Source organism: Strongylocentrotus purpuratus, unplaced genomic scaffold (genome assembly GCF_000002235.5).
Source record: "Strongylocentrotus purpuratus isolate Spur 01 unplaced genomic scaffold, Spur_5.0 spur5_scaffold_14, whole genome shotgun sequence".
Classification (NCBI taxonomy): Eukaryota; Metazoa; Echinodermata; class Echinoidea; order Camarodonta; family Strongylocentrotidae; genus Strongylocentrotus; species Strongylocentrotus purpuratus.
In genome coordinates this window covers 11,657,672-11,677,272 of record NW_022145599.1, presented here as the reverse complement: position 1 = coordinate 11,677,272, position 19,601 = coordinate 11,657,672, and the positions used below count along the sequence as shown (strand labels likewise).

General features: G+C 37.6%; 1 protein-coding gene across 1 annotated transcript; it reads right to left on the bottom strand.

Annotated features, from left to right (window-relative positions):
* Positions 1 to 4,312: 4,312 nt before the first annotated feature.
* On the bottom strand, positions 4,313 to 6,312 carry LOC105446597. The gene is made up of 4 exons (XM_030985003.1): positions 6,086 to 6,312; positions 5,484 to 5,689; positions 4,855 to 5,103; positions 4,313 to 4,705 (listed from the first exon to the last, which is right to left on the bottom strand). Exons 1-4 carry the CDS (start codon positions 6,294 to 6,296, stop codon positions 4,313 to 4,315), a joined length of 1,059 nt encoding a protein of 352 aa, XP_030840863.1. The 5' UTR covers positions 6,297 to 6,312.
* Between the last annotated feature and the right edge of the window lie 13,289 nt (positions 6,313 to 19,601).

Here is a 19,601-nt window from a genome sequence, read left to right as displayed (position 1 = left end):
AATTCCCCACCTTTTTCCATTTCAGCTGCTGGCTCTATTTGTTACGTACCATAAAAACGATGTTGGTGCCTGTCTCGATCAGTACTGCAGCTAGTCGGTCGATTTATTGCAAAAGAGCTGGTGGCTCCAGGTTGAAATGGCGGGTAGAACTGGTATTCTCGGGCCGAATCGGGGGAGATGCCACTAAAGTTTACGATTCCGTTTCACAGAAATGTGGATTTGTGTTGATCTAAGTCTAAGCAAGTTACTTTTGGCCCATCGGATACGAAAAATATCTGATGCGTTATTAGATCATTGAAGTATTAAACAAAAAGAATTTAGCGACAATGTACAATTTAATTCACTATTACGTCTGTTCTAAAGTGGACTCAACATGGTCTGAAGCTGCTCCTCCGAATAAACAACCTTAAATAACAAATATTTTATGGCGAAAAGTGACTGACAACATGATTTAACCATGAGGTAACCATCCATCAAATGCTAAAGGGGCCACTTATGTGAAATTAGCTCTCTTAATTTAGTTCAAACATTGCATTATGGCTTTCGAAGTAAATGTGTCGTGGAAGAACGGAAATACATCCGTCATCATGGGTTCGTTAGCGTGGGTTGGGTTTTCAGTTATGAAGAAGATGCGCTTTGTGAAGTTGTGAGTTCTATGATTCAAAGAGGCACAAATTATTCTGTCCAGATTAATCATCTATATAATAGGCACAGCAAATTGTGTAAAGGTTACTAAAACAAACAAAATGACTACACGGGGATCATGTCTATTCAATTGAACACGTTCTTACTGAATATAAAGATGGGTACACCAATTCGTGTAAAATGATATTAAAACACACAAAATGACTACATGATGTCTATTGAATTGATCACGTTCTGGAAAAAAATTAGATTAAACAAAAACTATGTTCTGTAGTACAGGCATTATTCTCAAGGAAGCGTGATGTACATAGGTCACAAGATGAAAAGGAAGGACGTGATCGATCAGTTTCTCATTTAGAGCCTGGAGTAATTCTTTCCATAAAGGAAGAATGGATGATTCAGGCCGAGACCGTCCATTTTAAACTTAAGGCGCATTGGGACTTTAGAATATTTTCACCACCTCTTCATGCAACAGAAGGCTTATGCAAGATTGTAAAGTATTATTGCTTGACCTCTAACAAGATATCCCACATTGACCATTCAGGAATATATCCCTACTGTGCTTATTCATGAGTATTCGAAATACATGTCTGGTCAAGTTTTGATTTCTTAACTACAGTAGTTTTAATTATATTGATGCACAACAGAGTAAAATGGGGGGGGGGGGGTCTGAATTACATACATCTATTTACAAAATCGACCTAACACCCTTCATGTAAAAATATGAATAACTTTAGTTTGCGTTCAGAGGACCATTTTTACCAGGTCAAAATGGCATGTTTGTCATGTGACGCTGGTCTAGTTTTAAGTTTGATAATATATTGGAACACTTACTTCTTATGATAGTATTGCTATGACATTGATCATGTTGATACAAATATAATTCTAACATCTCACTACTGATCAAAGTTTACTTGGTAATGAATTATCAGAATATTTTGCTTACATAATATGTATTTTATTGTAAGCACATGAGAATGTGGGTGTTATCAAATGTATATACTATTATGAAGAAAAAATATCATATAACATTATCGCACCTAAGAATTGTAAAGGAAGTTTAAAAAATCATCTTTATTTAGAACAATAAGAATTGCAAATAACTTCTTTCGACATCGACGTCGATTTGATCTGATTCGATTCATTCTTTCATATTTAAATACCTTCTAAAAATTAATCAACAATTATTATTAGTTGGTTAAACATACTTATTTAAGTGTTTATATACATGTATAATTACGATATACATGAGTGGATCAATGCAAGTTTAAATTTAGAAGCTCAACGGAGACGTTCAATATTAGTCAAGTACCAAGCTTTCAATTGTCAATTTCGTCTTGATTTCAGTGGAGTCTTTAGCATCAAACTCGCTGTCAAAATTCAAACTTTCTTGTCACTTGTTTGAGGCACCAACGTAGAGCTTCCAAGGACATGCATCTCGCTTCAGCGTTGGTCAACAGGTAGATTACTGCTTGTAAGCATGCACTGCTCCCTGATAAAATGTCCAGGATATTCAATGTAGACAAATCTACAGTAATCATATATGGGAAGACGTAAGGTAGCCATGAAATATAAAACGAACCAGTTAAAAGAAAAACTGTTACGAAACCTTTCAACCCTCTTTTGCGCGGCCGATCGAGATTCACGTTGTCGTTCCGTACAACGCGAATTTGCAGATTTTCCGACGGGTCACTGCGACCACGATCTTCTGGAAAGTTATTGCAATTCTCCATGTTAACATTGTTGGCAAGGACACGAGGGTTCTCAGGAATGGCCACAACCTTATTTACTTGACATGCAATGACCAGCAGTCTGATATAGAATATTGTTATAAAAAGCATTGTCACGCAAATAGGACAGATTTGAATAACGGTGTGAACGATTGAAGCCCACTCATTCTTTACGGCGCTATCACGCGCTATGCAACGTTCAACCAAGAGTTTCATAAAAGGTGAATCTGGAATAGGCAAATATATTCCACAGATTAGTACAGTCACCAAGAATGTGAAGGTAAGTGTGGTGTAGAATCGGATTCTTGTTACAATCGTATAATAGCGTAAAGGCCTCGTGACAAGAAGAAAAATATTAAAACAGGTCCCACTGAGACAAGCCATTACAGATACTACAGACACTTGATACACAAAAGGAAATGTCATGCTTACGATGGTACAAATCTTCTCGTTGGAAGCTTGTATCCAGAACATGTTCCATAGGTTCCAAAAGCTACCTAAAATCATATCCGATACAGCAAGTATCTGGTAAAGAACTCGCATGTATTCTTGAAGCTCCTTTTGGCGTCTAATAACAACGAGGACGATCGTGTTTAAAACAATAGTCATAGTAGTAATGAGGATCCTACAGGCATCAAGCTTTATGAATTCCCCACCTTTTTCCATTTCAGCTGCTGGCTCTATTTGTTACGTACCATAAAAACGATGTTGGTGCCTGTCTCGATCAGTACTGCAGCTAGTCGGTCGATTTATTGCAAAAGAGCTGGTGGCTCCAGGTTGAAATGGCGGGTAGAACTGGTATTCTCGGGCCGAATCGGGGGAGATGCCACTGAAGTTTACGATTCCGTTTCACAGAAATGTGGATTTGTGTTGATCTAAGTCTAAGCAAGTTACTTTTGGCCCATCGGATACGAAAAATATCTGATGCGTTATTAGATCATTGAAGTATTAAACAAAAAGAATTTAGCGACAATGTACAATTTAATTCACTATTACGTCTGTTCTAAAGTGGACTCAACATGGTCTGAAGCTGCTCCTCCGAATAAACAACCTTAAATAACAAATATTTTATGGCGAAAAGTGACTGACAACATGATTTAACCATGAGGTAACCATCCATCAAATGCTAAAGGGGCCACTTATGTGAAATTAGCTCTCTTAATTTAGTTCAAACATTGCATTATGGCTTTCGAAGTAAATGTGTCGTGGAAGAACGGAAATACATCCGTCATCATGGGTTCGTTAGCGTGGGTTGGGTTTTCAGTTATGAAGAAGATGCGCTTTGTGAAGTTGTGAGTTCTATGATTCAAAGAGGCACAAATTATTCTGTCCAGATTAATCATCTATATAATAGGCACAGCAAATTGTGTAAAGGTTACTAAAACAAACAAAATGACTACACGGGGATCATGTCTATTCAATTGAACACGTTCTTACTGAATATAAAGATGGGTACACCAATTCGTGTAAAATGATATTAAAACACACAAAATGACTACATGATGTCTATTGAATTGATCACGTTCTGGAAAAAAATTAGATTAAACAAAAACTATGTTCTGTAGTACAGGCATTATTCTCAAGGAAGCGTGATGTACATAGGTCACAAGATGAAAAGGAAGGACGTGATCGATCAGTTTCTCATTTAGAGCCTGGAGTAATTCTTTCCATAAAGGAAGAATGGATGATTCAGGCCGAGACCGTCCATTGTAAACTTAAGGCGCATTGGGACCGGTTCCCTCATCATGACTTTAGAATATTTTCACCACCTCTTCATGCAACATAAGGCTTATGCAAGATTGTAAAGTATTATTGCTTGACCTCTAACAAGATATCCCACATTGACCATTCAGGAATAAATCCCTTCTGTGCTTATTCATGAGTATTCGAAATACATGTCTGGTCAAGTTTTGATTTCTTAACTACAGTAGTTTTAATTATATTGGTGCACAACAGAGTAAAATGTCCACAATCTTGTTGATGTCCCGCCTGAAAGCAAACCAGTGGTCATCAGCTATGCTGGGCAGGATGGACATCAACCACTGGCCATATGTGTGTCTCTCCAGCAGCCTCGGGTCTGTGGGGGGAGGGGCAGCAGTCCCCAGTGCACTCTCCACCCTCTGAGTGATGGCTGAGGAATCAGCCAGACTGCGCCTCATCGCCTCGAGCAGGTCCTCATGCTCCTTGATGGCAGCCCCCCTCCTCCTGTCCCTCCTCCGGGGCTGTGGTGGGATGTCACCAGTCAGCTCTATCCGGCTCTCCTCGTCCGTGCCCTCCTCCTCCTCCTGGACCTCCTCCTGCACCTGCACCAGAGGTCTGGGCTGCACTCCCTGTAAATACAGGAAACAGAAGACAGATTTACATAAAATTAGGATTTTTTTCCCTCACCCAATAAAATATTGAGCAAAATGCTTTTACAAATACTAATCAATGAAAAATGAAGAACAAAATTAATTTCCGTCCCCAAATGATTACTTACTTTCAGTGTGGTCCGGCCTGGCCTCCTCACCACCTTCTTGGCCAAAAAGCCAAACAGCTCCACACATCTCTGCTGCTGGGGGGTGCAGATCCTGCCACCTGCACCGGAGGGGGGAGGCTTCAGCGCCTTCACAGCAATGTCTTTCAGAGTCTTGATACGGCGCCGCAACTCGGCTGCAGTCAGACCCATCTCTGCAGCCTTGTCATTGCATCCGCCCTGCTTGGTGTCTCGGAGCCTATAGTCCTTCTCCTGCAACATACAGAAAGAAACATTAAATATTAAACATTAAACATTAAATATTGTAACTGAAATGGGTATAGTCAAATAAAAGCAAAGTCTGTGGCCTAGGTTGTCTGTCTCTGAATAACCTTGTAAATTACATTGCATTTCACCTGAATGGTGACAATATTTGTTACCAACATTGCAAAGTTTTTAGCCAAGGTAAACATGTCCAACTTAATCTTGTTAAATTACAGTGTATATTTCACATGACTGGTGACAATATTTATTACCAAGATTGCAAAGTTGCAACCTTCCACAGCTAGCAACTTTGCAAAGTAGGTATCAATTTTTTGGACCCAGTCAGGTGAAATGGGCTGTAAAATAAAATGGAGACTTTGAAAACTTACATTTTTGTCCCACAGCCAAGGGTTCAGCTTGAGCCACTCAGAGATGTCCTCCTCCTGCTCTGGGGTCAGGTTCACAGCTGGGGCCTTGGCTTTCCTCCGCTTCTTCTCTGTCACAGGCACCTCTGACTCTGCCTCATCCTCCGAGTCTGCCTCCTCCTGGGCTGCCTCCGACTGGACCTCCTCAGCATCACTGTCTTCATGGGAATCTGAAAAGAAACAGATGACAAAGTTTTAAACAAAATTGGATAAAGCAGCAAGTATTAACCTGAAAGTGAAATTATTCATTATAACCTGAAACATAGTGAAAATGTGTCAAATAATAAATGCTGCCATCACCATGGAAATATGAGACCACCCCCACCCCCAGCCAAACCCTAAAAAATCCCCACCCCCCAGTCCAACCCAAAGTTTTTTTTTTTTATTTATTGGATTATTTTACAAGTTTAAGAGCCAACAAGCAAAGCTGAGAAATGTTTAAATCTGTGGCACTAATTTAATTCCAAAAATCACCATTTTCAAATTGGCACTAAGTGGCACTAAAAAAAGTGGCACTAAAAAGATAAATGGCACCAAAAAAAGATAAAATAAGAGATGTTTTTTACCTCTACGCTTCCTCTTGTCCCTTGCCTTGCCCTTTTTTCCACGTCCCTTGCCACGGTCATCTTTGGGGGGTGGGGGAACCGTCAGCTCTGCCAGGGATGGTCCCTCTTCTTCTACCTTTTGAGCCTCTTCCTCTGCCTGGGGAGGCTGTTGTGGCTGCTCACTCACTGGAGGATTCTTCCTGGTTTTTCTGCTACTTCTTCTGCCAGACATGATGCACACGAAAGTCCAAAAAAATGGAGAAGACTAGATCTCAGACTTGATGAAATGCGACTGAAGCAAGCTCCGATCCACGTGGGTTTATATGCGGATGGTGCGGACGCCAGAGGAAGCCAACATGCGCAGACACGAGCGTAACTTATCCGTATCGTCCGTAAGTCATCCGTATCGTCCGTAAGTCATCCGTATCGTCCGTAAGTCATCCGTAAAATCCGTAAGTCATCCGTAAGTCGTCAGTAACATGTGTCAGCGGGTTGGCAGCGGATGGGTTCATCCGCAGGTTTTACCCGTAACATCCGTATTTCATACGTAACATCCGTATCGTCCGCAGAATATAGGTAACTTTTGCTCAAATTTCCGTATTGGGGTTAAAAATTACGCATTTTCATTATCCAAATATACGCAGGCATCCGCAGGTCCGTAACATGGCCGTGTGACTGTAGCATAATACGGCGCTATCACGCGCTATGCAACGTTCAACCAAGAGTTTCATAAAAGGTGATTCTGGAATAGGCAAATATATTCCACAGATTAGTACAGTCACCAAGAATGTGAAGGTAAGTGTGGTGTAGAATCGGATTCTTGTTACAATCGTATAATAGCGTAAAGGCCTCGTGACAAGAAGAAAAATATTAAAACAAGTCCCACTGAGACAAGCCATTACAGATACTATAGACACTTGATACACAAAAGGAAATGTCATGCTTACGATGGTACAAATCTTCTCGTTGGAAGCTTGTATCCAGAACATGTTCCATAGGTTCCAAAAGCTACCTAAAATTATATCCGATACAGCAAGTATCTGGTATAGAACTTGCATGTATTCTTGAAGCTCCTTTTGGCGTCTTATAACGACCAGGACGATCGTGTTTAAAACAATAGTCATAGTAGTCATGAGGATTCTATAGGCATCAGGCTCTATGAATTTTGGTGCAACAGTCGCAACTTTTGCCATTTCAGCTTGATGCTCTGTTTTTGTTTATGTACCAGAAAAACGATGTAGGTGCTTGTCACGATCAATACTGCCAGTTAGGAATTTTCAAAGCTAGTCAGTCGATTCTATTGTAAGAGGGCCGGTGGCTCCAGGTTGATGTGGCTGGTAAAAACGGATATTCGTGTCGATTCGGGGTAGATGCAACTAAAGTGCAAGATTTCGTTCGACATAAATGTGGATTTGTGTTAACCAAAATCTAAATAGTAAGTGACTTTGGGCGCATCGGATACGCAGATTCTTTTATTCGTTATTAGATCATTTTAGAAAAAGAAATGCAATTTGTTGGCGACGATTCACTATTGTTGATTCACTATGAAGCCTGTTACCAATGTGGACTCAACTTGGTCTCATGCTACTGCTCTGAATAAACAACCTCGATTAACAGTTATTAGATGGTGGAAATTGACTGACAACTTTAATATAAAGTTTAATATAAAGAAGCATGCACCACCCGTCAAATGCTAAATGGGCCACTGATGTGAAATTAGCTCTCTTAAATTTGTTTAAACATTGTGTTATAGCTTCCAATGAAAGTAAATTTGCTCATAGGAGAACAACGATACATCTGTAACCATGGTTACGTGAGCGTGTGTTGGGTTTTAAGTTATAAAGAAGGTGCGCTTTGTACAGTGGTAAGTTATGAGATTAAAAGAGACACAAATTATTCCGTCCTTATTAATCATCAGTATAATTTCTACTGTAGTTAAAGAGAAGGCTGAGTTCTGGGAAGAGGTGAGCAATAATTTGTGAGCGTTATTATTGTTATTATGCAAGTGTGAAAGAACATCGGATAAAGAATGTTCCTTGAAAAGCATAGCTCTTCAAATGCCTTAATATTCTAAATATGGCATGTAACATCATAAAGTCGTGACGGAATTTTATGCCACATATTCGTGAATCCATATATGCACCTTTCCGTGTACAGTGCTTGTAACTTTACCAAGACTTGGCCAAATCATTCGCATGACCAGAACTAAATCTTAATCTTTGAAGATGGGCCCAGCAATTTGTGTAAATGCTGTGAGAAAAACACGTTACTCTACATGATTGACCATTTCTATTCAATTTGAATGTTCTGGGGAAGATAATGGAGCTAAAAAAAATTGTGTTTGTTTAGTACAGGTATTTAAAAAACATTATGCTCATGGAAGAGTGAAGTTCATAGGTCAAAAGATGAAAAGCAAGAAAGTGATTTGTGTAAATGCTGTGAGAAAAACACGTTACTCTACATGATTGACCATTTCTATTCAATTTGAATGTTCTGGGGAAGATAATGGAGCTTAAAAAAAAAATTGTTTGTTTAGTACAGGTATTTAAAAAATATTATGCTCATGGAAGAGTGAAGTTCATAGGTCAAAAGATGAAAAGCAAGAAAGTGATCGCTATGTGTTTCTCAAGGAGTCCCTTCAGTAATTCTATTCACATGGGTCGAATGTTTTTATTTAGGCCAAGACCGTCCTTTTTAAAACTTGAGGAGCATTTGCATCGATTTGCTCATCAGGGCTTTCGAATGTTTTCACCACCTCATCATGCAACAAAGAAGGCTTATGCGAGATTGTAAAAACATAGATGCTTGACTTCAAGCAAGTTTTCACTCGTTGAATATTCAGGACAATCCCTAATGTTGATGGGGTGATTTCAACATGCATTGTAGGCAATTATTGATATCTCAAATTTTATTCACATTGCAAGACATTTTTGCATATTTCGTATTCTATTTCGTATTCTTGTTTCCACTCCACCATACAACACAGAGCTACGTGCACATCCATCATTCGCTACCACTGACCTCTTTCTTCGCTACACACACACACACACACACACGCACACATGTACGCACATCCATTATCACGATTCAAATTCAACGCGAAACACAGAGACTGCTAGCAGAACATATTTTATCATGTTTTCTAATGTTTATTGGTTACTGAATTATTCTTTTTTTTTAAGGTCATTTTTTCCTCTAGTGAAAAACGCTTTCAGATGTTTCATTCCAAAAGGAGCAAGATCATAAAATAATCGTTTAAATACTCTGAATACGTTAATTTTTTTTAAAATTTGGACTGATCGTCTAGAATAGTGACTGCATCATAAACAACAAATATTGTACAACTTGGCTGAAGGAAACTTGATTCAAATCTATAAATCTGTAATCGTCACAGAGGATTTATATCCTTTTAGAAATAAGGACATTTGAAATAAACCTTTTGAACAAAAACATTTTTGAATGCCTTTTATTGCATTTGATTTTGATGTGTCAGGTGCGATTTTTCAGTCCAATAATAACATTAAATTATATAACAGTAATATAAGTTTCACAATTCTTGAACATACACCCTGGCAGTCCTCAAAATGTTTATGGATGACCTTAAAATGCATCTCATTTCCGTTGGTTTTCAGAGTGATTATGAATAAACATTCCATGTTTAGTTTATATTCATGATTTATGTTAAGTTTATATTAAGTTATGAAGCCGTAGAGTCACGGAGGAAGGGACGATGATATGATTCCGGGGCATCCTTTGAAGGCTTGAAGAGTAGAATATGGGTATGCGGGCCTTTACGGTGTTAGGGAGCTGAACTATCCTACCCATGAATACAACGTTCCAGGTCATCCTATAAGGCAAGCCTTCGTATTATTCATAACCTTCCCCCAAATCGCAGAAAAATTAAGATATTCCGAAAGAACCTTAATTAGTTGATTTCGTAGATCTTGTGTAAACCTTCTTGAAAATAGCAGTTGTACAAATATTTTTCAATGTTCTGAAAACAAATTCCATTTCTAATGATTCCAGAACAGGCGTATTAGTTTACAATTTTAAGAGAAGTGAAACTCTCTGCAACGAGGCATCTGGAAAGGACTGAAAAACGCAAACTTAGTAGTCTCATTATCCTGAGTGTATACTTGTTGAACTTTCCTTGTTCATTTCATTTCATTTCATTTATTTTCCACATTAAAAACCAGAAAAATATACAAGGTAACAGATTACATTGTACACATTTGACACATAGAGCAAATGAAAAACAGATACATAAGCATAAAAGAACAATGAAAATCTACATCAGTTAAGAATCATCAACATTAAAACATAAAAAGGTATGTAATGTAGATGGGGCTAGAAAAAGCGAAGCTTATCGAGTCTAGCCCCGGTAGCAATGAAGGGGAAGTCCACCCTGAGAATGTGTGTGGCCAAGTAAAGGCGGAGTAAACCCATCCTCAGGGTAGACTCTCCCTTCAAATGTCTGGTTTTTATAATTAGATTAAATTGACCCGATGATAACATAATTGCGATTTGAAACATAATAATAATTGTTATTAAATTGATATGACTATTTAGAATTGCAAAGATATTGTTTTGTATTTATACTTAAATTGTCGTAATGATGCAGATTTTTTGAGACTGTCATCTAAAGTAGACCACGTAAGGTAACCCTGATACTTAACACTTCTTTGGCCAGTAGCAGTTCTGTAATAAATGCTATACAAATTCTTGGAGTTTCGGGTGTTACAAAAATCTAAACCAGTTTTGAAGTGAGTTTGGTAATAGTCCCTTTTCAGACCTGTACATAAATTCTCCCAGTTGTAACCTACCTAATTCATATACAGTAAAAACCCTTAATTGCTTAAAGATATTGTTGGTATGGGCCAAATAATGAGACTTGGCAACTATGCGTTGTGGCGTTGTGGCGTGCACCTGTAATCCAGCTTACAGTGGAAGTTACAAACTGATTCAGCCGAGGACGCAGGTTCGAAACTGAGTCACGTCTTTCGGATGGTGACGTTAAAGGTCGGTCCCCAGACGTAAATAATCATATCTGATTGATACACGTCTGTAAAAACCAAATACACACACACACACACACACACACACGGCAACTATGCGTATTACACGTTTTTGCAACAAATGTAAACGATTTAACAATGTATTTGATGCATTTATCCATAGCATATTACCATATTGTAAATGAGGAAGAATTAATGAATTGTATAGCAAAAGCAGTACCTTTGACGGTAATACAAATTTCAGTTTTGACATAACTCCAGTAATTCTCGAGATCTTCAATGCAATATCATTAATATGTAAATACCATGATAACTTGTCATCAATATTAACTCCCAAGAAGCGGGCACTATGTTCTAATCTTGCTTTAAGGGCTCTAGTGAATCAACAAAATTAGGAGTAAGTAAGTTCTTATCATATTGTTTATTCAATGGTGCAAAATGCATAAAATTTGTTTTCTCAATGTTTATCCTTAACCCATTCACATTGTACCAAATATGAACCTTTTGTATGTCTTTATTCATATTATGGACAAGAGTATCTAGTTTCTTCTCGCTTAAAGAGACATTGGTGTCGTCTGCAAAAATAATGTATGACAAAGTTGAGGAAACATTTGGCAAATCATTTATATATAGAATAAACAACAGTGGCCCAATTATTGACCCTTGGGGCACTCCGCATATAACTTCTTTTTCAAATGAAGTTGCATTATCATAAACAACATATTGTTTTCTTTCCTTCAAATAATCCTTTATCCACTGTAATGGCAAACCCCTCACACCATAGTACTCCAATTTGGATAATAAGGCTTGATGATTAATGGAATCAAAAGCTTTTGAGATATACAATGACAAACAGAGTGAATGTTTGCTATCATCAAGGGAAGTAAGTGTTTGGTCCAAAAAATATGTCAAGGCCAATATAGTTGAATGACCAGATCTGAAGCCATATTGAAAATTCGACAAAATCCCTCGTTTATCCAATGTAAGACAATAATCGAGAGTAAAATAATTTTTCCAAGATTTTGGAGAAAACGGGCAAGAGTGACACCGGTCTATAATGACAAAACTGCTCGAGGGAGCCTTTCTTATAGATCGGAGTCACCCTCGCCAGCTTCATACTGTGAGGGAATTTACCAGTGGAGAGGGAAAGGTTAAAAATATGTAGGAGTGGAGCAAGAATGAAATAGATTGATTCTTTAATGACAGAAACAGTTATATTATCATGACCAGGACTTTTACCTATTTTCGATGCCTTCACTATATCTATAATTTCATGGCCTTCTATTGGTTTCAGAAACATTGACTGTTGATATTGACCATACATATAAGATCTACACTTCAGCATGTCAATATTACTTGTATCTGTGAACATTGTCCCAATGCCTATGAAATATTCATTGAAGTTGTTTGCAATATCAACAGGATCTGTAAGTTTCTTTTTATTTTCATCACGAAAACAGTCTTGGTTCTTTTTTTTTATTCCCCTATTCAACATATTGTTAATAACATTCCAGGTTCGTTTACTGCAATTACTTTCGTCAAACTGCTTTGCGTAGTAAGATTCTTTTGACCTTCGAATAATTGAAGTTAAAGTATTTCGATACTGTCGGTATACTTTTTTCCTGTATGCAGAAGGGTTCTTCAAATACTTTTTGTATAGCTCTATCTTTTTCTTACATGATTTCAATATTGCTAATGTAATCCATGGTTTAGATTCCCTTTTTCGGCAACGCTTTTCTTTCAAAGGAAAACAAGAATTCTGTATGATATTGAATTCACTTAGAAATACTTCATAAGCTCTGTCACATGATTCTTCATGCATCACATATTCTGAAGAATGTTCAGTCAGGGCAACCCTAAATTTTTCAAAGTTTGAGCGAGACATGTATCTTGTATAAGTTTTATTACATTGATCGCGCTTAAGCCATTCACTATGTTTTGACCGATTGAAAACAAAAATTGGAAGGTGGTCTGAAATGTCTGCCAGTAAAATACCGCTTTTTAACACTAGACTTGTGTCATTGACAAAAATATTGTCAAGAGTTGAACTTGACTGAACTATTCTTGTTGCCTTTGTTATGAGAGGGGCATAAGAGTGAGAAAAAACCATTTCCAAAAAAGAGTTGACATGTTGGTCAGAGTGTACATCCAGTAAGTTTAGATTGAAATCGCCTAAAAAGTAGCATGTTTTATTTTCGCGACCAACTTTCTCTAGAATATTGTTAAGATCTGTTAAGATCTCACGATCAATTGGGCAAAAAGAATTTCCGTTTCGGTTTAATAAAATTTGGAGTGGACTATTAGATTATTATTATTAAAGTCAACACAGCTCTGAGAAGGAGGTCTATAAATTACTGCAATTATCAAGTTTTTACTATTACTGTGAGCTACCTCAGTGAAGTAAGATTAAATATTTTCATTAAATACAGACAGATCAGTTCTTTCCTTAATATGAAATGAAGTTTTAGCAAACATTCCAACACCTCCTCTACGGGATGATCGCCCTTTTCCATAATATTCGTAGCCAGCAAGTGACAATAGACAATCTGGACCTTTCGAAAGCCACGTTTCGCTGAGCAGAATAAAATCAACTTTACACTTTAGCAAATCTAGAAACTCAGACATAGTATCAAAGTTTGTATTGAGACTGCGGCAATTAATATGCATTAAGGATATGTATTGTTCATCCAATAACAAAATTTCGTTATTAAGTTGATCAGCTAAGTAATACTCTGTTTCTTTGTCTATTATATTGTTCATTAGGTCTGTGCCGAAGTTATCAATGGCACTATCATTGCATGATTCTAGTAAATCTTTCAAATCAAAATTAAAAATAGGTAGGTGAGATAAGATAATGACAAATAAAAGTACGAACACAACTCATGAAAAAAAATTAAAAAATACAAGAGATGTATAAAAATATCAAGATTCAAAAATCGACCCATCTGGAATTTTCTAAAAGTTTTTAAAAATTTCACAACTTGACACAATTATTTGTTTCTTTCCGTGCACAGTATTTCATACGGTATAATTTCTTCACAACAGTACTTACAGCATGCATGCTGAATTATGAATCACAGAGCCCAGAGGTCTTCGCGACAGGTGATCAGCTTCTTGGCAGCTTTGCTCCCGTTTGTTGTTGGTACCGCGACAAATATCCTTCCCTCCGATGACCATGCCGCAGAAACCCGTTGTTCCTTGTATTTGTTGTATGCTTCTTGAAGTAGAGCACGACTCCTTGCGGTAAGATCCTCTTGTATGGTGATACCTGTCTGATCCATACAGTCAGAACATAGAAAAGCTTTTCTCTGATCAACGAACTGCTCTGTCACCTCTGTGGCATCGCCTTGACGTGGACCCCAGGGCACATTATGTTTCTACAGCATCATCAGAACATTAAATGTGTCTAACGATTTGAAAATATTATATGTATGTCACTGAAGAGTACTTCGTCGTAGGCCTAATCTAGAAAGAAAGATCTCCCTAGCCTCTCCATTTGTCACCAAATATACGATAGGTTGTATCCATGTGGTGGATACTGCAAACTTATCCAAGATGATGAGAGCATTCGATGCACTGGCGCCTGGGACAGTCCTGATGATACAAAATGGTGTCCACCCAAGTACGAACGACCAGGAGATAAGAAGAATAGTTAGGACTCCTTTATATCGCTGGATGATTTTTGGTTTGCCTTTTCTCTGCCGACGGTCATACCCACTCTGGACCCGACGGTTAGGACGTTGTTCCATGTGATTGGGTGCTATGTTTTTAACATGGGGGGCTACTTGCACCTCGATATTGTCAATGGCTCTTGACTGCTGGCGCACAATTCCAATGAGCTTGATGGAGATCACGGTCAAAAGGGCAAATGTCACGATCACGGGGGCAAGAAATAACATAGAATTCATAACTTCGACCAAGTCGACAGTACCGATATTAAAAGTAGTATTGAAAATACATTGTTTTACGCGAAGCTGATAGAAAGGTGAAGCATCGAAAGGAAGCGAGGTTCCCGATATCAGCAGAATCAGAATCGATGTGACCAAAATAGCCACTCGGAATCTTGTCGGTGTAATAATGCTGTAAAAGCGCAGGGGGCGGCTAATTAGTAGATACAGAGTGAAGCTGATGCCAGATATACATGCCATGATGGCAATGAACGTTACATAGGTAGGAAACACAAAAAGTCTTGTCAAAAGAATGCAGGAGTTCAAGTCGTTAAAACGAAACCAAAATATAGACCACATGTTCCAAAGAAGTCCAAAAGCGAGATCCAAAACAGCCAGAATTCGATAAAGTACTTTCATGATATCCTGCATCTTCTTCTGTTGATTAATGATGACTATGACAATGATATTTAGAAAGGATGAGCAGAAAATTAAAAACACACCAGCACCCATATTCCAAGAAGACTGAAAAGTAGAGCTTTCTCGAGTCAGGTTCGATGCCATCTTCTCCGGGAAGCAATGTCCATGACTATTTCATGTTATCATGTTTTATACGAGCAAAACGCGTAAAGGAAAACAAAAGTAGAAGTAGGAGCCTGTTTGTCCTAATTGAACGGTTGGTGAATTACAACACCTGTATTGATCTTAAAAGCATCAGTTCCATTCGTCAAGATTTAATCAGTGGATGCTCAACGTGACTTACATATAATTTCATGTTTTAAGGCATGGGTACTGTTTACCTTGCTGTACCTGTCATGTAGACAAGAAACGCTTAATTTCTTTGCCAAACCAAAAATAAAGCCTTTGTGCTGAAGGAAGCTACAACACAATACCTTACTGAATATAACTTTGATATAAAGAATTGTATTTCTACATACGATTGCACTCCATTGGCATAATTGTTTCCGTATCATTTGGTTTTTGATAGGTTTTGTGGCTACGCTGTATAAACACAAGCTATACTTGTGATGCATTTACCTGTTTACTTACGTTTGAAGGACAAAATGCTCTAACGCTATAATCGATAATATATATTTCATAAGGCAAAAGTCCACACATTTTTCTCGAGGTTAAATTTGAGAACTTGTTAATGCTTGATTTACTCTCGATCAAAAATCAATGGGCTGAAATTTCGCTATTTTTTTTCTCGTATATTGAGTGTGTTTAATAGTTTGTTTGATCATGTTTTGTTTGTAAATCTTGATTTTTCTTGTTTCATATAGCCTGAATCCTTTGATCGAAAGAATTACCTCAAACCATATGACGCCTTCATAATGTCAGATATACAAGAGGAAAGAAAATTATTTTCATTTGAAATTCGTCGATTCTTCAGTATATATGCAGACGTAATATAATACATGTAATACGTAATGGAGAAAATCGTGACGCGCTCTGTTATTTAAAGGGAAAATGCGCTAACAATCGATTTGTTTGTAGAAAATAAATAACCTTAAGTTTTATCAAACTTCAAATTTACCAGAGGTCGATTTCTTAAAAATTCAGAAGAGTGAACCTGATGTAATTTTTGAGCAGGTCTCCTGATATTTTTTAACATAGATTTTAAAAATCGCGTGGAAACGTGCTGTTGACGGGATAACTGTATGCTTATTGCCGTGCCGTGACCAACCACAACATTTGATTTAAAAAAGTCGGTGAAATGCAAACACACAGACGTGATCACTGACAAAAAAATGGCGAGATCACTTTAAACATAAATAATTGTATGAATCTGTATAATCCTCATTTTTGAGGATTAAGCCCGTTTTGGAATGAAACTGCGGTCGACCGTCTATTTTTGCCCGTTTAATACAATTTAACGATTCGAATTCAATGCGATACACATTACTGCTAACAGAACACATATTTTCATCTGTATTGGTTACTACATTTTCTAATGCAAAAAGCCATTTTTCCTCTAGAGAACTCTTTCAGATGTTTTATTCCAAAGGGAGCTAAATCCAAAAATGTTCGTTAAAATGATTTGGATATGTTAAATTCATGGACATTTTACACTGATTGCCTAGGATGGTAATTGCACCATATAGGCCTACCACAACAAACGAAAAATCATAAAACCTAGCTTGAGGAAACGTGGTCAAAATATAAAAAAATCGTAATCACCACAGTGGATTTAAATGCACACTGCAATACTTGTAGCTACTTGCGCCCTCTATATAACAAACAATGCCTAATCGGTGACCATTGGTCCCCCATGATCCTCTTTTTCTTATGTTAACTGAGAGCTGAGTTGATGAGATAACCACCTGTTCAGTGACCTTGTAGGGCGGTCTAATCCCTCCTGTAAACTATGGCAGATAAGCTTTAAATCCTATTGGAATGAAACGAGTTTGGGTTTAGCTCCTTTTGGAATGAAAGGAAAATTTGAAATCGAAGTTGTCTACGTTTCGAATTATATTTGTATATGCGATACAGTGCAATTTGATCCATAATATATTTTGGTGCACTTTTCAGTCCAACGATAATCATGAATAATCAAACAGTGACATTAATCATCAGGAAGATGCAATTAGTCAAATTAATGCACGTCATGACATTAATTCTTAGCTCGACCCAAAATGACTCTTTCCCACAAATAGTGTCAACGTATGATACTGAAGAGCAAATTACTTCTGCTTACTTTCTACGAGGGTACGATGTTGTGCTTAAATATAAGGAGCGCCAACACAAATCTGATATTTTTCGGTATGACCTTTATTTGCACAAGTGAAAGTTTTACCACGAATACGCTTACTGTCTTAAAATCCTACCAACTGAATTATCTTACAATAGCGTTTGCAACTTTTGAGCATACGTTGAGGCTGAGCACCGTGTTTTTTAAATTTCACCATTAAATACTAGTAAAGATTTCTTTAGTTCCATTTTTTTCTTCTCAAAACGTTTCCATTTTAATTGACATGATCCATCATGAAGTCTAGCATTATGCTTAAACTGTTTTCTTCCAACTTGCTGTCCCTGTCTTTAAACACAGTAAGTAATTATACAGATGATTAATCTGGACAGAATGATTTGTGCCTCTTTTAATCTAAGTACTTACAACTGCGCAAAGCGTAGATTCTTCATAATTCAAATCGGAATCCACGCGGATGTAACCGTGGTTACAGTCGAATTGACGTTTGCCTATGACCGAATTTACTTTGAAAGCAATAATGTATTTTTGATTAAACTCTTGTAAATCAGTGGTTCGTTTAATATTTGATGGGTTATTAACGTCTCAATGTGAAACTAAATCAAGTTGTCAGTCACTTTCCACCATTTGATATCTATTACTTAAGGGTGCTTATTCAGAACAGATTCAGAACAGATTCAGACCATCGTGAGCTTACTTTTGAAACAGGCGTAATTATAAATGAACTTGTATGCTGTCGTTAACGAAGTTGAATTTATTGTTCTACAGTGAGCTAATATTGATCGTATCACTTGTTTCACACTGTAGTCAGCACAAATCCACTTTTCTTTTGAACGGAATCTTGAACTTCAGTTGCATTTCTCTAGAATCGACCTGAGAATAAAAGGTATACCGACTAATTCAACCTGGAGCCAACGGTTCTCTTACAATAAATCGACTGACTAGCCTTCAAAACTCCTATCTGGCATTTTCCTGGTACTTACAAATCAGAGCTGGCAGCTGAAATGGCAATAGAGCCTGATGCCGTTAGGATCCTTATGATAACTTTGTCTTTAGTTTTAAACACGATCGTCATGGTTGTTATTAGACGCCAAAAGGAGCTTCAAGAATATATGCGAGTTCTTTACCAGATACTTGCTGTATCGGATATGATTTTAGGAAGCACTTGGAACCTATGGAACATGTTTTGGATACAAAGTTCCAACGAGAAGATTTGTACCATCGTAAGCATGACATTCTCCTTTGTGTATCAGGTGTCTATAATATCTGTAATGGCTTGTCTCAGTGGGACCTGTTTAAATCTTTATCTTCTCGTCACGAGGCCTTTACGCTATTATACAATTGTAACAAGGACCCGATTCTACACAACGCTTACCTCCGTATTCTTGGTGAATATACTTATCTCTGGAATCTATTTGCCTATCCCTGATTCACCTTTTATCAAAATCTTGATTGAACGTTGCGTAGCGCAGAACAACCACATCAAGACAGATCAGTGGGCTTCAGTCGTTCACACCGTTATTCATGTCTTTCCAGTTTGCGCGACAATGCTTTTTACAACAGTATTCTATATCAGATTGCTGGTCATTGCATGTCAAGTTAATAATGTTGTGGCCATTCCTGAAATCCCTCGTTTCCTTGCCAACAATGTTAACATGGAGAATCGAAATCACTTTCCAGGAGATCGTGGTCCCAGTGACACGCCGGAAAATGCGCAAATTCGCGTTGAACGAAACGGCAACTTTAATCTTGATCGGTTGCGCAAAAGAGGGCTAAAAGGTTTCGTAACAGTATTTCTTTTAACTAGTTCGTTTTATATTGCATGGCTACCTTACGTCTTCTCATATGTCATTACAGCCATATCTATTGATTCTTCAACATTGTATATCCTGGACATTCTATCAGGGAGCAGTGCATGCTTACAGCCA